The 22564-nt window shown below is 29.3% G+C and overlaps 2 protein-coding genes across 2 annotated transcripts; one reads left to right on the top strand and one right to left on the bottom strand.

The window, feature by feature from the left end:
- The first annotated feature begins 199 nt into the window (after positions 1–199).
- Positions 200–16892, top strand: LOC113385664 (F-box only protein 11-like). The gene is made up of 16 exons (XM_026623510.1): positions 200–224; positions 1207–1335; positions 4136–4336; positions 4763–4988; positions 5133–5306; positions 5652–5862; positions 6019–6202; positions 6310–6534; positions 7648–7892; positions 8139–8319; positions 8657–8910; positions 9250–9499; positions 9712–9855; positions 9932–10111; positions 10993–11239; positions 16580–16892. The coding sequence occupies exons 1-16, from the start codon at positions 200–202 to the stop codon at positions 16707–16709; spliced, it is 3006 nt and encodes a 1001-aa protein (XP_026479295.1). The 3' UTR covers positions 16710–16892.
- LOC113384407 (microtubule-associated protein RP/EB family member 1-like) lies at positions 12346–13507 on the bottom strand. The gene has a single exon (XM_026622120.1). It carries the CDS (start codon positions 13254–13256, stop codon positions 12429–12431), a length of 828 nt encoding a protein of 275 aa, XP_026477905.1. The 5' UTR covers positions 13257–13507; the 3' UTR covers positions 12346–12428.
- Positions 16893–22564: the final 5672 nt, after the last annotated feature.

Here is a 22564-nt window from a genome sequence, read left to right as displayed (position 1 = left end):
CTCGGAGTTCGAGATACCCAGCTGTAAGTCTGTAAACATAGTATATTGATACCCTAAAGTTGTCTCAAAACCTACATATGGTATTGACACCCTACCATATGTAGGTTTTGAGACAACTTTAGGGTGTCAATATACAAGTATATACAGACTTAAAGCTGGGTATTTCTAATTCCGAGATTCTTACCTAATTTAAGCGTAAATGACTGAACTATACTGGCAACCAGGTAAGTGCGGTTTTCAACTCAGATGATTTAAGTTGAATTTTTAGGTTTGTTGACGTAGTCCAAATGTAATATACCTTTTATTAATAGATAGATCAGTAAAAAATAGCTTTTTGATTGATTGGTAGTTTACGTTTGACGTTCGTTGAAAGATGGAAAATCTGTTTGAAATTTTGGTCATATTTTATCTATCAGCTATCATATTTTTTTCTTTCAGCAAAAGTAAATTTCCATCGAAAGCCCATAAAATATTATGAGCTGTTTATGGTGACAGTGTCTAAATTGGTTTGCCAAATTTGTGATTATTCACTCCAAGAAATTTACTACTTTTACTCTTACCATCTAACCGAACGATTAATTTTGATGCCTACATTGAACAACTTACGAAATTAAAGAACGAGCCTTGAAAAGCAGCCTAAATTGACAAATCGAATCGTTTATTTATTTCATTATTGATACAACATCACATATCTTTTATTGGTTGGGATGATTTGCCATATTTACTATACAGCTCTGACCTTGCACTTTCTGATTCATTTTTTGTTTAGATCTATACAAAACTTCTTGAATAGTAAACAATCCAATGATTATGATGGTGTCAAATTGTACCTGATTCAGTTTTTTTGCCGAAAAAAACTTGAAGTTTTATGAAAGTGGAATGATGATGCTGCTTGAATGATGATAAAAATAGTCATTGATCAAAATGGATAATACATTACAGAATAAAGTTATTTAGTTCCACGAAAGAAGTGTCCTTCATTTTCTTACAAAAATTCTCACTTGCATAGTACTTGTTGACATTCTTGACGATTATGACAAGTTGATATTTAAATTATAATACAAAAGTTATAATTGATCATTTAAATGAGCCATTGAATTTCACTCAAATGAATAGCACTGAAAATGTATTTGTCTATTTTATACATGATTTTTTTTAGATTTTTTAATTTACTATTCATAATTTGATTTTCTTTTTTATTTTTAGCCGAACCAAACGAGCCTTTGCCACAGAACATTCCGGCCCCAGGAGTCCCGTCCAGTTCTGGTGCTGGAGGAGCAGGTCCAGCCAGTGCCAGTGGAGTGCCCGGAAGTTCTGGTCTCAGTAATGCCGGACGTGAGTAGTGCCATTTTATACTACCTTTATCTACTATGGTACAGTTAACAAATATCTTAACAATCACAAGCAATTAGGTTAGCTTTATACATTTTTAGTGAGATTTTTCACATACTTTTTATACAGAAGGGAATGCATTATAGTCAAAGTCAAGATATCATTTTTTTATTTATTAAAATACTTCATAATTATCAAAAATCTTCGCTCAAGCAGATTACCGTATGAGTGGTTCAGATTTTTTTACTTTATTGATGTTTTAACATCTGTGTTCAATATGGGTTATAATACTAAACAGATCGTAAAGTACTGTAGCAAATACTCAGTACTAAGCAAATGTAAAAAAATTAAATTTAAATCGTATGTATCGTGCAAAAACTAATTAAATCGTATTTCTGTTTGTGGTGTGTGTTTGTTTCCAATGAAATGAAAGCATTGACTACTTTGCTAGTTTTACATATAACATTTCAATTGTCATTTTATTTTATTTTTTTGTTAGTCGCGCCATTCGAGCAAACATGAGCTTTATTGAATTAGAATTGGTTATTGCATGTTTAAATACCCATACACAACACATACTCATATCTTATTGTTCTTATTATTATTTATAAAATATGATGACGTACATTGAATAGTTATTGTATTAATATCTTCTATATATATAAAAATAAGTCGGGTTTTCCTTCCTGACGAAATAACTCCAGAACGCACGAACCGATTTCGACAATTTTGCATTCGTTGGAAAGGTCTCGGGCTCCGCAAGGTTTATAGCTAAGAAAATTAGTTGTGCATGGCATCGTGCCTTAATGCAAGCTGCTGGAACTTCACGCACCGTAATTAAAAATTCGAGTAATGACATTAGTGCGAATTATCAGAATTATGCTTGGTTAAGTCAACGAGCAATTCTTGCCGCAAAGAATAATGATGTACACGCCCTGAATTTCACCATTCAATTAAAAATTGCTGGCGATTTAGTGACATACCAATGATTCTGACTGGTCTTCCATTTGATTTCAAACGATTGCAATATCCAGTTCGCCTTGCGTTCGCAATAACATGTCGCAAGGCCAATCGCTTAGTGTTTGCGGGATAACATTTCAAATAGATTATTTAGAAAATCATTGTTCTTCACATGGGCAGTTATACGTTGCCTGTTCACGAGTTGGAAAACCATCCGCTTTGTTTGTGTTAACGTCAGACCAAAAAACAAAAAATGTGGTTTACCAAAAATCACTTCCATGAAACGGATAATTTGCGGATTCACTTTCATTTACTTAGAGAAGTTCAAATAAAAAACACTTCATTTTTGTAATCAAAATAAATTCGTTACTGTTGTATGATAAAATCAAATTTTCCCTTTAAAATATAAAACAAACAAAAAATTTCTTCATCTTTCTCACGAAACCATCTGGTGGCGAAACGGAGTTTGTCGGGTTTGCTAGTCATCATATAAATACATCCTTGATCTGTACAAAATATTAAATCCGATTTTTAGCTTATTCTATATTTTGCATTTTTGTTGATTGGCCTTCAGATTAGTTTTAGTTAATTTATTTATTTTCTGCTACTTTTCAAAACGTTCAATTTTCTATTCATTATAATTTAAGAGAAAAACTTTTGTTGCTTTTTCAAAATATATACTAAAATATATTAAATACGGTTTAATATAATCAATATATTATTGTTCATGAAAAGAATTTGATTTTTATAGGAGGTATATTATTATAGTTCTTATTTTTTATTAACACTGAAAATTATTTATCATTTGTATGAAGATTTTTTTTTATATTATCAACAATAAATTTATTATTCTGAATTTTACTTTGAAATGCTTTATATTACTGTGTGAATATTTAATGCACCTCGTTTTTAATCAGTCGGTTAGAATTGTTCAAATAATGATAGTTAACAAGTGGGCGAGTTATCTACCAACGAGTTATTTTAACAGGCACATCTAACACTCGTGCCTATTGTTCTGTTACATTGGTTTTACTATGTTCCTTATCTGAACAACTTTAAATTTTTTCTAATAGTATTTGTGAAATGATTTTAGACAAAGGAAAAAAAATTAAACTAAAATCTTATATTGAATGTTAATTTTATATGCAACTTATTATATTTGTTGTATGATCATTGGGAATCCTAATGTAAAAGCTAATTTACATTTTTTACATTTAGAAGCTTTACATTTTTAATACTACATAAGCTAATTTCAATGCTAAAGCTTGAAGCTTGTAATGCATTACAAAACAAAATGTAAGAAGATTAAAATAGTACCTTCACTCAAAGTAAACTGATTTTGGAGTACTTGCAATTTGACTTCTTGTTAAATTCCCTTGAATTTTTAGTGTATTCTAAAATGAAAAAGCATGATGATTTGAAAATATAATCACTTTATCTAAAACTGATTTGTGTTAAACATTATAAAGATATTCTGATCTTCAACATTATTGTTAGTTCATCACAGAAAGGACTTGCAAATTAAATATATATTCGAATTAGTAAATTTAAAGGTCTTTTGAATAATAGTTCTGAGAAGTAGGACCTAATTATTTACACCATCAAAATTGTAATATTTATAATTTATAAATATCATATTATTTGAAACATTTTATATTGTAATAGTTTACTTAGTATTATCCAAAACCAATATCAATTGTACTAACACAAATTGTATTATTCGTACTAAGTTTTATGCTTTCTTTGGAACGTTTATTGGATGTCAATTTCCAGTATATATAATTGTTAATATCTATCATTCAATTGTTAGAAATCCATGTATAAATATCAATTTGTCCAGTAGATAATCCAGTGGTTTTTGTTCCCAATAATTCCTTATCCGGAGATGGCGCTCCTTCAACGTCCGCCGCGTCTGCCTCTGGTGGAAGTGCGAGCAGTGGTGGCGGAGCTGGTGGAAATTTAGGATGTACGGGATCAACGTCATCCGCCTCTACTGCTGGAAATGCTAATGGACCAGCCAATTCACATTGCGGGCCTCCAGCGGGTTAGTAACAATGAAACTATGACTGGATTTTTTTAATAAATGATGATCAAATGGGCAAATTCTAAATTAGTAATAATAAGAATTTTGAGCATTTTAAAGTTATTTGTAAAATATTATTCGTCAATCAAATTACATGCTTAGTACCACGAATACCCATCATTGCTAAAAATACCTTTTCCACAGCATTAGTACGAATTGAATGACTACATACACAATATTACTATCACACAATATTCATCACTTTTTCTGAAGTATGCCAAAACGATCAGAAAAATCATATTTGATTTTATTACGATTTCTACAGAAAGTTAAGTATTTCTTATAGTGCAGATTGGGACGAATAGATATTTTTAATTAGAACTTTAGACACAAATTAAATTCTTTTTACTGATTGCTTACTATTTAATACCGTATAATTCATTCTAGGTGCCGCAGTAGTACATCACAGTCCGTACGACTTACGTAGAAAGAGTCCTTCTTCTAATCATGATTGGGGGGCTTCCACTAGTGCTGCTTCTACAGCTCCTTCCACAGTGACGTGCGCAGCAGGAAGTAGTAGCAGTCTTGCTGGACCTAGTGGCTCTACAGGCAGCAGCTCATCGACTTCAAATGGTGGAGGGTATATGTTACCAGCCAGAAAGAGACCGAGGAGGTAATGCATTTAAATGAGATGCACTTTCTTTTTTTTTAAATACTTGCATATTTACAATTTGTTAATAATAATATTTACAAGTATTTACAGAATATTATACTGCTGAAACCAAAAGCTATTAAAAAATCTATATTTATATTGTAGGACATGTTCAACTTCAGCGGATAACTCTCCAAATTCTGCTTCCCACTATTTGCAATATGAACTTCCTGACGAAGTTCTGTTAACAATATTATCATATTTATTAGAACAAGATCTTTGTCATTTAGCTCAAGTTTGCAAAAGGTTTCAAGTTATTGCAAATGATACTGAATTGTGGTAAGTTTTAAGGAAATATTTTTACTTGAGCACTTAGATTGTAAAATAGATATGTATGTAATATATTTAAAATATGTTATGTTTGCGGTTTTTATGATTTACCTCTAAAACTTTTTATCATGTCTGATGAATAAAGGATATTTTTAACCATTATTAACAATACATGCAAGGTTCTGCACAAGGCGTTTTTCAAAGCTCCAGTATTTTCAATATGTTCATCAATAATTATGAATTTAGAATTATCAATGCATTTTTTATATAGTATTTACATAAACATTGAGAAGTTTCTACAATGTGTAATAAATGACAATATTTAATAGGGCATTATTTTTTTTCAATTTTCAGGAAAAGAATATACCAAAATGTCTATGAGTACGACCTACCACTTTTCAATCCTGGCCAATGCAGGTTTGAATTTGCTTCACCAGATGATTGTGAATATGAAAATCCTTGGAAAGAATCTTTTCGGCAATTATACAGAGGAATTCATGTTAGGCCTGGATATCAGGATAAAAAATACTGTGGGAGGAATATTAAATACTTTAATACTTTACAAGTGAGTAATTTTCATTTTATCATAATTCACTTTGTTTTTGACTAGTTTTTAAATAGTACAGTTGATTTTATATTTATTCATGGCCAATATTTTATTTAATTTTATATTGGCCCCACTTTTGATGTATTGAATCACAATTGATTTTATTTATTTCAGGGCGCTTTAGTTTATGCTGATGAACGAAATTGTGCTTCAAGTCCAACAACTGGTTCAAATACTAGTTATTCAATGAGCGGTAATGGTGTTGGTGCTCAAGAAAATCAATGTTCTTTAGTGTTTCTGCATGCTGGTACATACAGAGGAGAATTTCTTGTCATTGATTCTGACATTGCTCTGATAGGTCAGATAATAAGATATAAGTTTTTTATAATCCTAAAACTCATTTTACAATTTTTAAGATATAGTTATTTTATATTCAATGATTTTTACTTATACAATTTATTTCAGGAGCCGCACCTGGAAATGTTGCAGAGTCAGTTATTTTAGAACGAGAATCTGAATCAACTGTGATGTTTGTTGAAGGCGCAAAGCAAGCTTATGCTGGTCATTTAACATTAAAGTTTAGCCCAGACCTAACATCCACGGCTCCACATCATAAGCATTACTGTTTAGAAGTTGGTGAAAATTGCAGCCCTACAGTTGATCACTGTATAATTAGGAGTACCAGTGTTGGTAAGTGAACCATAATCTTTATTTGGAATCATTTTCATTCTTGACTATATTTAGATGATAACTTTTCTCAGTTTCAATGTTATGGTCATTAAGAAGATACGACATTTTTAACTTCTCAAAGGAGATGTTTATGTTTTCGCGAAAATTTTGCCAATTTGCTAATTTTGTTTTCTCGACGCTTCAAGTTATATTGAATCTAAAAAGTCTTAATTTGGAAAAAGTATGTATGTAAGTGTGTGTGAGTCAATATTTGAACTTTTGTCGACGATTTCTCAAAAACGGCTGGTCCGATTTCAAAATTTTTTTAAGCCATCATAATGGACAAGTTTTGGTCAGTTGCGTGACGATCGGCCAAGCCATTTCTTTGGCAGAAAAGTGTAAAATTTTTCGCCCACGTTTGAGCCCACTATCTTCAATCGGTTTTGAAAATTCAAAAACTGTTGGGAAGTTATTTGGGATATTCGCATTGACTAGTTTTGGGTAAAGATCAGCCGGGCCGTTTCTTCGTAAATATATATTGAAAAGAAGATTTTTGGTGATTTAATGAAACATTGTATAACGATTGATTTTGCGGTTTGAAATAATATACTAAAATATAATAGGCCTAAGATAAGTGGTTGAATTATAAAAATTCAAAATACATAGCTCAGAATTTTGTTGCGCGCTTCAGCGATTCTTATCAGAATCTGTGTTTCAAAGGTAGCTTCTGATTATAGCTTAGACCACACCTAAATGAAATACAATTTTAGAACCAGAAACAGATGAATGAAATATGTTAAACAAATTAATTTAACATATATAATTTCATATATGTATTAGAAGTATATTTGAAAGACATCATTTGGAAATCATATTAATTATTTTTTAGTAAAAACGAAAATTTTATTCTTAAATTAACAGTAGTATTCTACTCAAATAGCTGAATATCAATTCTAATTGATTAAGTTTCCTATGTATACGTAGCGGAAAGTTCATGCAACTTGCCTTAACGCAAAATGCTACTTACAACTAGTTACCAAATATGATTGAAAAATGACAAACACACAAACATATCTGAATGTATACACCTAATATATAATATGTTTATATATATAAATTTATTTATTTTTACAGTAGGAGCAGCAGTATGTGTATCAGGCATGGGTGCTAACCCATCAATCAAACACTGTGATATAAGTGATTGTGAGAATGTTGGATTGTATGTAACAGATTATGCACAAGGAACTTATGAGGACAATGAGATTAGTAGAAATGCTCTAGCGGGTATTTGGGTAAAAAACTATGCAAATCCTATAATGCGACGGAACCATATACACCATGGAAGAGATGTTGGGATTTTCACATTTGATAATGGAATGGTAAGAAATTTATAGAAAATATCCTTTTCACATGCTGAAATCTAAGCATAGCCATTTATGAACCAATTTATTTTATATGAAAATGCTTATACTTTTCCTGTTTTTCCTCATTTTTTATACTTTTTTAATATGCAGTTTCTTTATGCATGATACATTGATTGAAAATATCAAAATTGGATTATTTTTTATACTTATGTCTTCATATTTTACTGGTGTATTTCTTATTATATATAATTATTTTTTTAGGGTTATTTTGAATCAAATGATATCCATAACAATCGTATAGCAGGCTTTGAAGTCAAAGCTGGTGCAAATCCTACAGTTGTACAATGTGAAATTCATCATGGTCAAACTGGAGGAATATATGTTCATGAAAATGGTTTAGGTCAATTTATAGAAAACAAAATTCATTCAAATAATTTCGCAGGTAAGTCATACAGTAAACTGTTTGAAAATATTTCTGCATGATAACTTTAACCATGATATGAACATTTGTTAACAAAAAAGTTGTGAAATTGAAAATGTACGATTTAACTGAAAAACCTGCAATGTTTATAGATTATCAACAATATTAAAAGTTTAAAATAAAGTTAATGAACTTTATTTATAATCTAGAATTTGTATAATCTCTCAAATACTAAAGAAATAAAATATCTTTTATTAGTAACTATTTGAAAATAAATATTTACAAATAAAATAGTTAGTTCATGTTAAATATATTCAATTTGCATTTATGATGTTTCATAATTATTTTTAATTTCAAGGGGTATGGATAACATCAAATAGTAATCCTACAATACGAAGAAATGAAATTTACAATGGCCATCAAGGCGGGGTGTATATATTCGGGGAAGGTCGTGGCTTGATTGAGCACAATAATATTTATGGCAATGCTTTAGCTGGCATTCAAATCCGTACTAATAGTGATCCAATAGTTAGACATAATAAAATACACCATGGACAACATGGTGGCATATATGTGCATGAGAAGGGTCAAGGATTAATAGAGGAAAATGAGGTAAAGTTATGAAATTATTATCATAATTCTATTACAACATGAAAATGAAAAATTATTTTTCTAATGAATAAGGAATCAATTATTAAAATAAAACATTTGTTGGCAGTTTTTCATTATTTCAATATAATTGATTCTCTAGAAGATTTCAATTTCTAAAATGTATAGTATTTCATAATGGTGTTTATGAAGCCACTAAATTCTATTGTCTTCTAAGTCCTAAATTTTCAATGGCAGATTAAATGTAAATAATTTTTTTCAAACGTAAGGGACTGCTTTTAGTTTATATTACACAATTTTTGAGATTTTTATTGTAACTTCTATTTGTCTCATCTTCCTCAGGTGTATGCAAATACTTTGGCTGGTGTGTGGATTACAACAGGCAGTATGCCAGTTTTAAGGAGAAACCGAATTCATTCTGGAAAACAAGTTGGAGTTTATTTCTATGATAACGGACATGGTAAACTTGAGGATAATGATATTTTCAACCATCTTTACTCTGGTGTCCAGATCAGAACGGGAAGTAACCCAGTCATTAAAGGAAATAAAATATGGGGTGGACAGAATGGAGGAGTACTTGTTTATAATGGAGGTTATTATTCTTTTACATATGTGCATCTGAAGTAATATTATTTATACTATAACCGTATTAGTTCAAAGAGCTTCTTCAAATATATATCAATTTTTTTTAACTGCAGCTAGTACATATGTTCTGCAACAAATTCTGATTGATAGCTTATTAACTATTCATATATAACCTTTGAAATAAGTTCAGAAAAGTATTTGATGAAATATTTGTTGCAGGCCTTGGATTGTTGGAACAAAATGAAATTTTTGATAATGCAATGGCAGGAGTTTGGATAAAAACAGATTCAAATCCAACATTAAAAAGAAACAAGATTTTTGATGGAAGAGATGGTGGCATTTGTATATTCAATGGAGGAAAAGGTGATTTTCATAATTGTTATAATATTTATGTAAAAGAAAAATGTTATTGATGTCGTTTGTTTTACTTCTGTATCAGGTATATTGGAAGAAAATGATATATTTCGAAATGCTCAAGCTGGAGTGTTAATATCAACTCAAAGTCATCCACTGCTAAGGCGGAATCGGATTTTTGATGGTCTTGCTGCAGGTGTTGAAATAACAAACAATGCTACTGCGACACTAGAATTTAATCAAATATTTAACAATAGATTTGGAGGTAAGATTATTTATCAGTCAATTTATTTGTTGTTTTATTATTTTTGTGATTCACATTTAACATATTTTAGAAATTTTTGAAATTCAGATAAAATATAATCTTTGTATTTATTGTCAAAGTAATTTGTCACTGCTTTGCCATATTCATATCATATCATTTCTAATGCAATTGAAATTTTGAAACTTGACTCTAAAATTAAATCTACTATATTATATTGTTTAAACTACAATCAACATATATTTTACTATACAATATTGATCTAAAGGCATAAAGGCTTGTGTTACTTTATATGTCTTTCCTCATATAATAGTCTCATAATATAAAATAAAATGTACATGGAAAATTATTTTGAAATAGATTTATTAAAGCATCAAACTTAAATTTACATGATACTGACCTTATTTGGAAAATCATGATCTTAGTTTTGGAACATTTGTTGCAAAGAATAATGAATAATATTAAATTGTTTGACATTTTACAGTTGAGACAAAAGATATATCTTGAAAGAAATATTAATAGAGAAATGTGTATGTTATATTCGCTCATTACTAAATATTCTCGATTCAAAAATGCAAAACTTATTTCGCATTATTAACAATAACATACATTGCACTAACTCTATGTGGTGATATGAAAATATACACAATTTATAAATTTCAATTTAATTTGAGCAATAATAATGACGTGCATCAGTATTTTGAAATGTGTATACAAGTTTTATAAGTTGGGTGAAAATTTATAAAATATTTGTCTATAAATTTTAATATGATTACATCATAATCATGCATCAGCGGGTTATGATTATAGTAATGAAAGAATTCCAATAAATAATAGAAAAGCTTTTCATTAAAAACTATATTGTATTTTATTTTTAATTCCAGGCCTTTGTTTGGCGAGTGGGGTGCAACCAATAATTAGAGGCAATAAAATCTTCAACAATCAAGATGCTGTTGAAAAAGCTGTTTCGAACAGTCAATGTTTATACAAAATCTCTTCATATACTAGCTTTCCTATGCATGATTTCTACCGATGCCAAACTTGTAACACGACGGACAGAAATGCAATCTGTGTCAATTGCATCAAGACATGTCATGCTGGTCATGATGTGGAGTTTATTAGACATGACAGGTGAGCAGAATTTATTATTATATTTTTGCAAGATGTTTATAGTTCAATGAACGTATATTGGTACTCTATAGAAAATACATGTATCTAAGCTCTAAACATTTCTATATAAAAATTTCTATTCAATATTACTCATAAATAAGAATGTATGACTGACTTAATTTATTATATGCTTCATTTATAAGAAATTGACTATTTTGAAAATAAGAATGTTGTTGGCCTCTCGGGTAGTATGGCCTTATTACATACAATAGATACAATTTTCTAAAAATTATTTTCATATTTTATTTCTATTAATTTCTGATAATTTTTTATCCTGCCACCACTACTGTATTTGACTTTTTACCCCTGTGTATTATCACAAGTAATGCACTAAATACATTATTTTTATATCAAACAATTTTGATTTTGGAGGAAATGAGAAACATGCTTTCTTATAGAGTACCATTTATTTATAGGAAGATACAGATTTCAGCAGCATGTTCAATATATTTCATTCATGAAAAAATAGCTTTTTTTGTATATTTTTCTATTTGTTTTTTATTATAAAGAATAAAAAAAACTAAACTCAATTTAAATTTCCAATAGTTATAAAAGATATGAGTATTCTAAGGCATGCATCATAATATTTTAACATAATTAAACTGTCATCAATTTTAACTTTGTAAATTTTAAATGCAATTTAGCGATTCTTATATATAAACCAAGTAAAATTAAGGATATTCAAAGCTCAAACTTTACAATACTTTTTGAATACCTCCACAATTCTTGAAAAATTATTGAAGTGATTAATAACATTATAATAAAATATTTCTAGTTTTTTGAAATTGATATAAAATTCAGTTTTAACGTTTTATTTTCAATTGCAAATTATCATAAAATCCTTAAAACAGTAAAACAAGGATTGCAATGCAGCAGTCTTAATTTGGCTCTTAATACATAACACCTATTCAAAAATAGATACTTTCTTCCCATCTCTCAAAATACCTTTATAAATTTCAATATAAATAAATGATCAATTAATATAAAACATTTGCATTGCAATCATTTCATTTAATACTTAACTATTAGATACAATAGGCAACTATTTAAAATATTTGAAAAAGCAATACAGTTTAAAATTTTATTACTTCAATTTAAAAATAATTTACTCCAAGTACAAAACTTAACCCATCATCATCACTTTACAATTTTAATACTCTTCCTCCTCTTCTTCGTTTGCAACACCTTCGATTTCATCAGGGGGAGCAAAGCCATCTTCAGTAGCATAAAGAACATCCATTATTTTTGTGATTAGCGGATTATCACTTGTATCTTGACTTTCTTGACATAAGATTTCAATTTCACGAAGTTTGCTGAAATAGAAATCCCTTTCCTTCTCTAACCCTTCCACGTTCAACTTCAAATCAAGCACTTGATTAGTTAATTCATCTACTTTGCCGGTATCCCCAGCAGCACCTCTATTATTAGTTGCGAGACTTGGTTTTGGTTTTGCTGTTGTTTGGACTCTTGAGGGATTATTAGCGGAGATTGCACTTCTGGCTGTTTTATTGGAGTCAAATCTAGGTGCTGGGGTTTTCTTAGCTATCATGTTTCTATTACCACTAGCATTTCCCATTGGAGCTCCCTCACGCATTGCTAATGCATCATAATCACGACCATCAAAGTTAGCATCAAAAAACTTCTTGAACCATTGCATGAACTCGAAGTTATCCTGAAATCTTCCTTTGACTAACTTATCAATGGGCACGATCTTGTCCACACCCATTTTATTGAAAGAGGCCTGCAGCAACTTGAAATTTTGGATATATTCATGTTCTAAGTTGGTCTTGAATTTTATTCTCTTCATGGGCACACTGCCAGGGAATAACATATCCATAAATTGACAATAAGCCGCGCCCGTGCATAATTCTTCTATTTTCGAATAAGAACATGATAAACAATCATTTACCCAAGCTAGCATATCATGTCTGGATAGGTTTTCGGATGTAACGTTTGTAGAATACACATTAACCGCCATTGTAAACCGATCTCTCGTAGTAGTTGCGTTGTACTATTTTAATTTGTTCTCAAGTCAAATGGAAAACAATTCACGAATTGTAACGCACACTAGATTCACCGGCCTGTATATGTTTTTGATGTTCTTTTGAGCGTAAAGAATTCGGCTTACCTACATAACTTGATGCGTAATGTCGATTAAATATAATAATTGAGGCGTGTAAAATGATATACTGCCATGTCGTACTGTCAAAAAGTATGTCGGCAAAGGAAACCATAGAGAAAATTCTTGATAGGAATAAGACAAGAATCAATGTTGCCATGTGATGAAAGTTTAAGATTTGCAGCGCCTCTATGGTTCGAAAAGATATTCTACAACACTCTAACTCTAAGAAACTACGACGCAAATTTTATTCTGTACTAGATTGTTGTTCAACAATTTCTTCAATTGTCGATTAATTAAAATATATGCATATACATGTTCACATACATATTCTATAATTCAATATAGTTTAATTGGAGTTCAATTAATTCATTCTAGTCGTAGTTCATTTCCTTATTTAATAAATATTTGTATTTTTTACGGATATTATCTGTTATTTGTACTTGGCGGTCAAAAGAGAGTCTCTGATATATACACATAGATTTCATTTTCAGACTTGCAATATTCATTTCATTCATTCAATGCAATTATTTCAACTGTTTGAGTGAATCTTTAGATTTTTTTAGAGATTATTAACCATTGAATTTTTGCCTAATTTAGAGTTTCATACTAATATACAATTAACTAGTTTGCATTGGTTCTCAAAGCAAATTGATAACTACTCGCATTATTTGTTTTATAAACAAATATTAACTTAATGAAATATTTCTTGAATATGCTAAACTCAAATTGGTAATTCAAAATATCCTTCTCCATCCGTAGCCATTTTTTTTGCAAAATTGATAGCATACAACATTTAAACTCATCACACAAAATTCGTCAGTTCTACATGAATGCTTTGAGATGTTTACTTGGAAGGAAATAATGCCTTTAAAAATCAACATTTTTTCATTTATTACAATACAAAATTTAATTTGAAAAAAAAATTGATAATTTGATGTGCATGCGCTTTCCGCACTAATTACTAAGAATTTTCAAATTACTTACAAGAATCACTAAAGGCAAATATTACAAATGAATGATTAAAACTTTCGAACCTAATTTAATGTTCCGTACTAGCAAGCAAGAAATTTCATTCGTATTCGTAACAACAATAATACAATTTAAAGACCAACAGACCAAATTTTATAATGTACTGTGATTTTTTAAATTATTTTATTTTAAACACCAATGAGAATAAACGTCATATGAGCTATTTAGTTGATTTTATTCACTCACACTTATAAACATACTTGTTAAATTATTGTGCTAAATTTTTGTAAGTCAGTTGTTGTTGTCATTCCAATGAATGATTCACCACTAAATATTGTGAATTTATAAAATTGTTATTGAACAAACGATTTTGATTAATGCAAATCCTTATTGTTTCTTTCTACCCGAAAGAAATTAAAATATTCATTGAGTTAAAATTTAATGAATGTGATAATTATTCAATATTCAAAAACAGATTTTATGCATTTACTATTGGCTTTTCGTTTTCCGACTTTGCGTATTTCAGTTCTTCGGCTACTTCAGTTTTCAAACAGTTCATTTATATTGATTACACTGCGCGACAAAAATGGTACTTTTATTTTTTTTTTCTTAATTTTTTTTTTAAAACCCACTTAGAGTTGCACGCTAATATACCTTCAAATATACCTTCCGTTTTTTGGTAACAGCTCCAGTTTTTGAGTTTTAGGGGACTACACCAATTACTCATTTCGGTTATTATTATTGCAGTTTAATAATAATAAATAAGTTTTCGTTATGGCATCGACTCTAAGACTTTGTGTGCATAATTCAGATAGTTTTTGTTACATCTGTGGTTAATATGTTTTCGACAAATACATGAAGAAACCAACTTTAAAAGAGAAGACAGGAAGAATTACAAATTGATATATTTGATGTAATTGATTTAAATTCATCACCCGCACTCTTATTCAGAACGATTTTTGGAAAATTTTGGAGATATTAGCGAAGAGCAGGGCGAGAGTACACCAAGATAGCGATATCAAGGAAAGTGGGACATCCACATGATGGCTGATGGCTGATAATTGTTGGAGCTTATGATGAAATCAGTCAGGCTTTCAAATTGTATAAAAAGACTTTTGAAGGCGTAAAATGAAATAAGTTGTATTTTTTATTGTAATTTGATGTAGAACTAGCATATTGGCATATCCCACAAACTGGAGCTGTATGCAACTTTCAGTTACTATTTTCAGAATCGAGCGTCCTCGAGTTGCATAAAACATCATAACATTTCAGGGAAAAAAATAGTGTCGCGCAGTGTCATTATCTTCTATATATATAAAAATAAGTCGGGTTTTCCTTCCTGACGAAATAACTCCAGAACGCACGAACCAATTTCGACAATTTTGCATTCGTTGGAAAGGTCTCGGGCTCCGCATGGTTTATAGCTAGTGGTGCATTGCATCGTACCCAAATTAGTGGTGCATGGCATCGTACCCTAATGCAAATTGCTGGAACTTCACGCACCGTAATTAAAAATTCGAGTAATGACATTAGTGGGAATTATCAGAATTATGATTGGTTAAGTTAACGAGCAATTCTTGCCGCCAAGAAATATGATGTACACGCACTGAATTTCACCATTCAATCAAAAATTGCTGGCGATTTGGTGACATACCAATGATTCTGATTCTGACTGGTCTTCCGTTTGACTTCAAACGATTGCAATTTCCAGTTCGCCTTGCGTTCGCAATAACAAGTCGCAATCCAATCGCTTAGTGTTTGCGGGATAAATTTCAAATAGATTATTCAGAAAATCATTGTTTTTCACATGGGCAGTTATACGTTGCCTGTTCACGAGCTTTGTTTGTGTTAACATCAGACCAAAAAACAAAAAATGTGATTTACCAATGAGCACTTCAATGAAACGGATAATTTGCGGATTCACTTTCATTTACTTAGAGAAGTTCAACTAAAAAACACTTCATTTTTGTAATCGAAATAAATTCATTACTATTGTATAATAAAATCAAATTTTTCCTTTTCAAATATAAAACAAACAAAAAATTTCTTCATCTTTCTCACGAAACCATCTGGTGGCGAAACGGAGTTCCTTGGATTTGCTAGTTTGTTATAAAAAAACGGAAAGCAGCAGCCATTTGCTTTAAGGCACGATGGCACTCAGCATTAGTATTAGTATTTAATTGCAACATAATTTTATATTTATTTCGAAGGTTTTTCTGTGATTGCGGTGCGGGAACATTAACCAATCAGTGCCAGTTGCAAGGTGAACCCACTCAGGACACAGACACTTTGTACGACTCGGCCGCTCCTATGGAATCTCATACTCTGATGGTCAACTAATCGTTGTCGTCTAACTAGCCGCATTCATGGGGCATGGTCAATTTATCCTGGACAGAAAACTTCGAATAATATTAGAGTAGAATATCTGGAATATTCATTCAGTGCAAGTGAGGTAAATCACCAACATGTTGAATATTTACTTAACTAATTATTATGATTTGGAGTGAATGTTTTAGAAGTGAATGGGCATGTAGTTTTGGTGAATGGATATATATATATATATATATATATATATATATATATATACATATAAATGAACAAAAATTTGTGTGTTGATTACGCTTTATAGCGTAAAAACCATTATTATGAAAATAATCTATAAATATATATTGCAAAAATATCGGTTCATTAAAAAAGAGTATGTGTGAAATTATGAAAAGATTTGATGCGTTATCTCAATTACATAGATAAGATCAACATTTTATTTATTTTTGTGTTTTTATGATATATATTTTGTATAAACGACGTGAGAGGAATAAGTGTATTATATAAGGCACCCGCTATCCCATCTTATTGTATGTATTATTAATTCATAAAATGGACAATTATAACCGTTGCTTCCAAGTGTTTGTTACTGCAATGCACTGATACTTTCTCAAAGCACTGACCATTTTGAATGTGTATTTATTATAGCATATAATAACAAGAGAAAACTTTATAATTCCATTTATTATAGAATTATTATAGGCACTACTTCGAGGTAGATATGTTTAGATTAGTTTAAATTAGTATGCCCTGTATTAATTTATTTCAAAATTCTCTAAAGCTTAACATGATGTCCTCGCATATAAAATGTGCAAAGGTATTTCTTATCAACCTTTTCACATTTGTGTTTCAATAAATATCATTTTAGTATGCTGTTGAAATGAGCGTAGATATAATATCTTTTGCACAATTGGCTAACGTTGGCACGGATTTAGCAATTTTATATATTGTCAGCAAATCTTCCGCATGTTGCAATGTGCCCGACACTTTTTAAATTATTTATATAAACATTACTAGATGTAAATAGTAAAAACTTACAGAATCGCATTAAAAAACATACACATTTTCTCTTAGTGCTATTGTTAATGACTACCAAACAATGTAAATTGTTGAACTGTTTTTCTTCAAAAGTAACGGCGATACTTTTGTAGTTGAATTTTTTATACGTTCCTAATATTGAATAAAGTTGGATAGTTTCGACATAATCATTAGAAATCGCAAATTTCTAATAACTTACAAAATCTAGAATTTTCTAAAAAGTGCTTTGGATTCATTTACAAAAGTGTCATCGTATTTGTACTATTCGTTTTCATATCAATGTCTGAAAGATAAGAATTTTTTGATGTATTGTGATAAATATAAAATTAGGTTTATATATCATACACGTTCGCCCTAAGATAGCATTGCATATTACATGAACTTATATAAAAAAAATATATATATATATGCAAGTAGCTTTAATTGTACAGTAGATTTTCGCAATTTTATGCAATAAAAATTATTCTAAATATTATTTTATTACATCATATGTCGCCGGATATTTCTTTCTTTTTGTACATTTATTATTAATTTTTTCTTTCAGTTTAATATTATTTATTATTGTTTTTTGTGAATTGTTCGTTATTTTGATTGAAAAACATTATTATTTATAGTTTGTAGAGAATTTCAGGACTGTTTTATACGATTAAAAGTTATTTCTCTGAGATTTTTTGTTAATTAAATCAAACGATAACGCTATTCAGCAACAAAATTACGGATATAATCGATCATGGATTGATTATGTTAATTTATTAATATAAATTATTTTGCTAGATTTTTCTTGATATATTTCATGAGTAACGTTAAACATAAACATTTTTATTTGAGTAAATTTCTTTTGTTTTAGTATCAGTTAAAGTTATCGCCGCTTCAAATTGAGTAGTTTCTATTTTTATGTAGGGGGAGGAGACTGGGTACGGTTGTGCCACTTTTTTGACAAGCAATAATTTTATCAATTCACCACTTAGCTGGGAGAAAAGTAAATTAAATGGTAATTTGAACATTTGTCTACATTGAAATTCTGAACTACTTTCCTTAAATACGATGGATTCGTGATACAATCAAGTCATACAATAAATGGGCGAGTGTCACAACCGTCCACACTACCAGGGACGGTGGTGACACACCAGGGAATAAGAAAACTTTGTAAATTGTTTTTTCTTATACTGAATTTTTCTTACCTTTTCTCTTTTGCATTTTGTTCAATTAAGTTATTTTTTCATCTGTTTAATCTTCACTCGAAAAAGACCAGGAATACTTGGCACGCACACTTTTGGAGACAAATCATCATTATGATCGAGCTAAATTATCTACGTAAAAACTAATTGTTGGTAGTTAACTACCAATCATGTTAATATAGGGCTGACTCAATGCAATAATGGAAACTTGTTTAAGCAAACATACTTCACCTTTCTGTCTTTGAATCCTATCTCAAAATCTGTTATGACGACTTTCACTACCGTACTCAGTGTCCCCTAATTTTATTTCAATAATAAATTTCAGAACTGTTAATTATTTCGCAAACAATCTTTCAGAATCACTGAATTAACATAATTAATAAAATTTCCATAAAATGCGGTGCGATGATAAAAAAAACAATCACAATAGAAAGTACGCTCGAGTTTTTATTATTTCATACAATCCAACATTCCTTTATGTCCGTAAAATACCTGGTTTATTTGGATGTGAATAATCAATATTAAAGAACAACTTCGAAGTATTATTATAGAAAAAATATTAGCTAATTTTATCTATTTAATCGTTGATATTTGTAATTGTTAGGATAAAGGTTGAGCATCTACGGAAACCAAACAAAATAATTTAAAGTTTTCTGAGGCATTAGAATTGAAATAGACATTTTTTTCGTACCGTGTTTAGTTGATCTTTCAAGCAAATCAATTTAAATGTAATATGGTGTCCCAGAAATCAACGTTAAGCTGAAACGGGATGATAGTAGCGATTCTAACTATCCTAACTATCCTAACTATCCTAAAAATTAGAAAAAAAATTACTCCATGTAGTTTGAAAATTAGGAGTTTTTAAGTGCGACCTAAATTGAAAATTTAGTTTAACAAAATATAAAAGTTGCGGTAATTGTTTCATTATTTTTGCTGTGATCCTAAAGATGTTATTTACTGTTACAGATCCAAAGTTTAAAAAAACATAATTAATATAATTAACCACAATTTGTTTTTTATTCATTCATATTATATAACAATCAGAGTTATTTACAGACCCTATGAATTTTATGGCTAATTTACACATAATAATAATAAAAAAAATAATAATAATCACAGAAAGAAATAAAAATAATAATAATAATAAAAATAAAAAATAAATAAATAAAAATGAATTAAATATAAAGAAAAATAAATGAATAAAAAATAAGGGAAAAAAACAAATTGTAGTAATTGCTTCAATAAGCAATTGACTATGAAAAACAATCTAATTAACCACAATAATAATAACCAAAACTCCGAGTTGCACTCTTGGTTAAAGGCTTCTAATTTTCAAACTACATGGAATATTTTATTTCAGTGATTTTAGTGATAGTTACTATATTAATACTATCATCCCGTTTCGACTTGACGTTGAATTTTGGGACACCCTGTGTCTTCTTTTCTTCGACTATGCATATGTAATGAGTGCAGAACGTTTTTGTTATGTCCTAATAATTTTCCCATATCGCAAAAGGAAATGATTTTATTAATAAGGCGAAAAGTGTGAGATTTTATTTCGAATTAAATTTCTATCTTTCACTAATCAAAATGATTTTTTTATTAATAGATAGTATATGGAAACGCGACTTTCACTGTTCAAACAATTTCATAGTAAATAAGTTTGCTGTATCAGCAATTCGAAATCTTAACTGTTACAACATATATCATATATGTATATTATGTATATATTTGAACTAGTTCTCAAAACGCTTTACAATTTTTTGTATACAATTTAGACTAACGTAGATATTAATTACGATTTTGTTTCCAAAGAATATTTTAGGCGAAATTTTGTTAAAGAATTCGTAGATGCTTTATCCCTCTGATCCTTCTGTATGGTTCATCTCTGTTGTTTTGTTTACTGTAGTTTTTAATTAAATATGTGTTTTTATTTTATATAATTATGTATTTTATTTTGCTCTGGTGCTCTCTGTATAGATAATAGTAGTATACAAAGGTTACGAACAACAATTTGTTGTTAAGGAATAAACGTGAAAGCAATCAATGCGAGTCTCTAATTTTGTGAAGGCAATAAATTTGAATTATTATTAGCAGTTTGAGCATGGTTAGAGTAGAAAAGATAATAAATTTTCAAACTTTTCTGTTAATAAAATTTCATGAAAAAAATGTCAGCTTTTTTATAATATATAGTCTGACACTAATTATGAAACTAGAATGTGCAAATATATATGTGGACTTATTGTAAATAATTATTACAATGTGTATATCATAATAATTAAGCAGTACTAATAATGTTATAATAAATAGTTAACTATATCCGTAGTATTTAGATTATATAAAAAATTGGAGAAGAACCACTTCGCCATGGTCCTTTTATAATTATGAAACGTGCAATTCGCTAACGAAAATTTAATCATTTATTTCTTTCTAAATGCTCAATTTTTCCTCTAACAATGCTAATTTCCAAACTGCTATACATATATTCCTTTGCCATATGAAAGTCGAGATAAGTGCAAAATCTTGAAAGGTTGTTCAAGTCTGGCAATAAGTCTTCTATTTGAGCAGTTGTGTGGAATAGTGCCATTATTATTAGGTGACGATAATAAAATATATCATTTGTATTTTTCTGTGTATATGTCTGTAATATTATATGTGTGTCTGTAATTATGTACTTTATTTTTTATTATCGTAAATGGTTCCATTACCAGTGCCGAAAATAACTTGCCTCGTATTTAAACATGCTATATAATAATGATAATATGTATAAAAATTGTTGTGTGTATAATTGAAAACTATCTATATTCGTTTTTCAATATAAGTATATATATATATATATATATATATATATATATATATATATATCATGGAAGTAATAAATGCATCGATTGTGTCACATAGGGTGTTCTTGATAAGATATGATTTCAAAATTTCGATTACCAAAATATTATGCAAACAATTTGTGATTTATTTGAATACTAGTAAACTAGAGATTAGCGAGACTTTATTTATAAAGGAATTTTGATCTATCATTCTATTTGATCTAAAATTTGATCATATCTATTTTGATCTAAGAAAAAGTACTCTTAGAACAATCAATTAATTCAATTATGTATTTTATTGCATGTTACTTTTCATGCCGGAAATAAAATTTTTGTGGGACAACAGATATATTTGACAAGTGTTCATTTCAATCATTTCTTGAATAATTCCTGCTCTTCAAAAAAATCTGTTTTTTAGATAAGTTTGTGTACAGTTTCCAAATCATTAAACACATTCACAATGCTTTCTCCAAATTTTGCTAAAATACTGATATGCAAAAGAATCTTAATGAGATAATAGAAAACTGTTACTAAAAAACATGTATCAACATGTAATAACAAAATTTAATTATATCTAAAATTTTGCAAATTAATTGAAAATGCAATACGTGGGTCTCATGAAATAAGAGCAATTTATAATTTAATAACCAAACTTTTACTAACTTCTAAATATAATTTGATCCATTTGGTCCTGATATTTGCGATAAAGCTTATCGAAATCATGATTTTCCAACTTTTTTCAGCTCACAGATTTACCCTATGGCAATCAGTCATATCATTAAATTGATATACTTTAAGGTATCATTCATTATGAAGGCAATCAATAATAATT

The sequence above is a fragment of the Ctenocephalides felis genome, unplaced genomic scaffold (genome assembly GCF_003426905.1).
Source record: "Ctenocephalides felis isolate EL2017-DRISC unplaced genomic scaffold, ASM342690v1 CF-g0.4_SCAFFOLD_03571, whole genome shotgun sequence".
NCBI lineage: Eukaryota > Metazoa > Arthropoda > Insecta > Siphonaptera > Pulicidae > Ctenocephalides > Ctenocephalides felis.
Note: the sequence above shows the minus strand (reverse complement) of the source record. Positions and strands in the feature narration are given on the sequence as shown.

Bases quoted from the DNA above. Each gene is read 5' to 3' on its own strand.
- LOC113385664 (XM_026623510.1), top strand. From the start codon at position 200: ATGACTGAACTATACTGGCAACCAG. The intron at 225-1,206 runs GTAAGTGCGGTT...TTTTATTTTTAG, and splicing joins TGAACTATACTGGCAACCAG to CCGAACCAAACGAGCCTTTG. The intron at 7,893-8,138 runs GTAAGAAATTTA...TTATTTTTTTAG, and splicing joins TCACATTTGATAATGGAATG to GGTTATTTTGAATCAAATGA.
- LOC113384407 (XM_026622120.1), bottom strand. From the start codon at position 13,256: ATGGCGGTTAATGTGTATTCTACAAACGTTACATCCGAAAACCTATCC.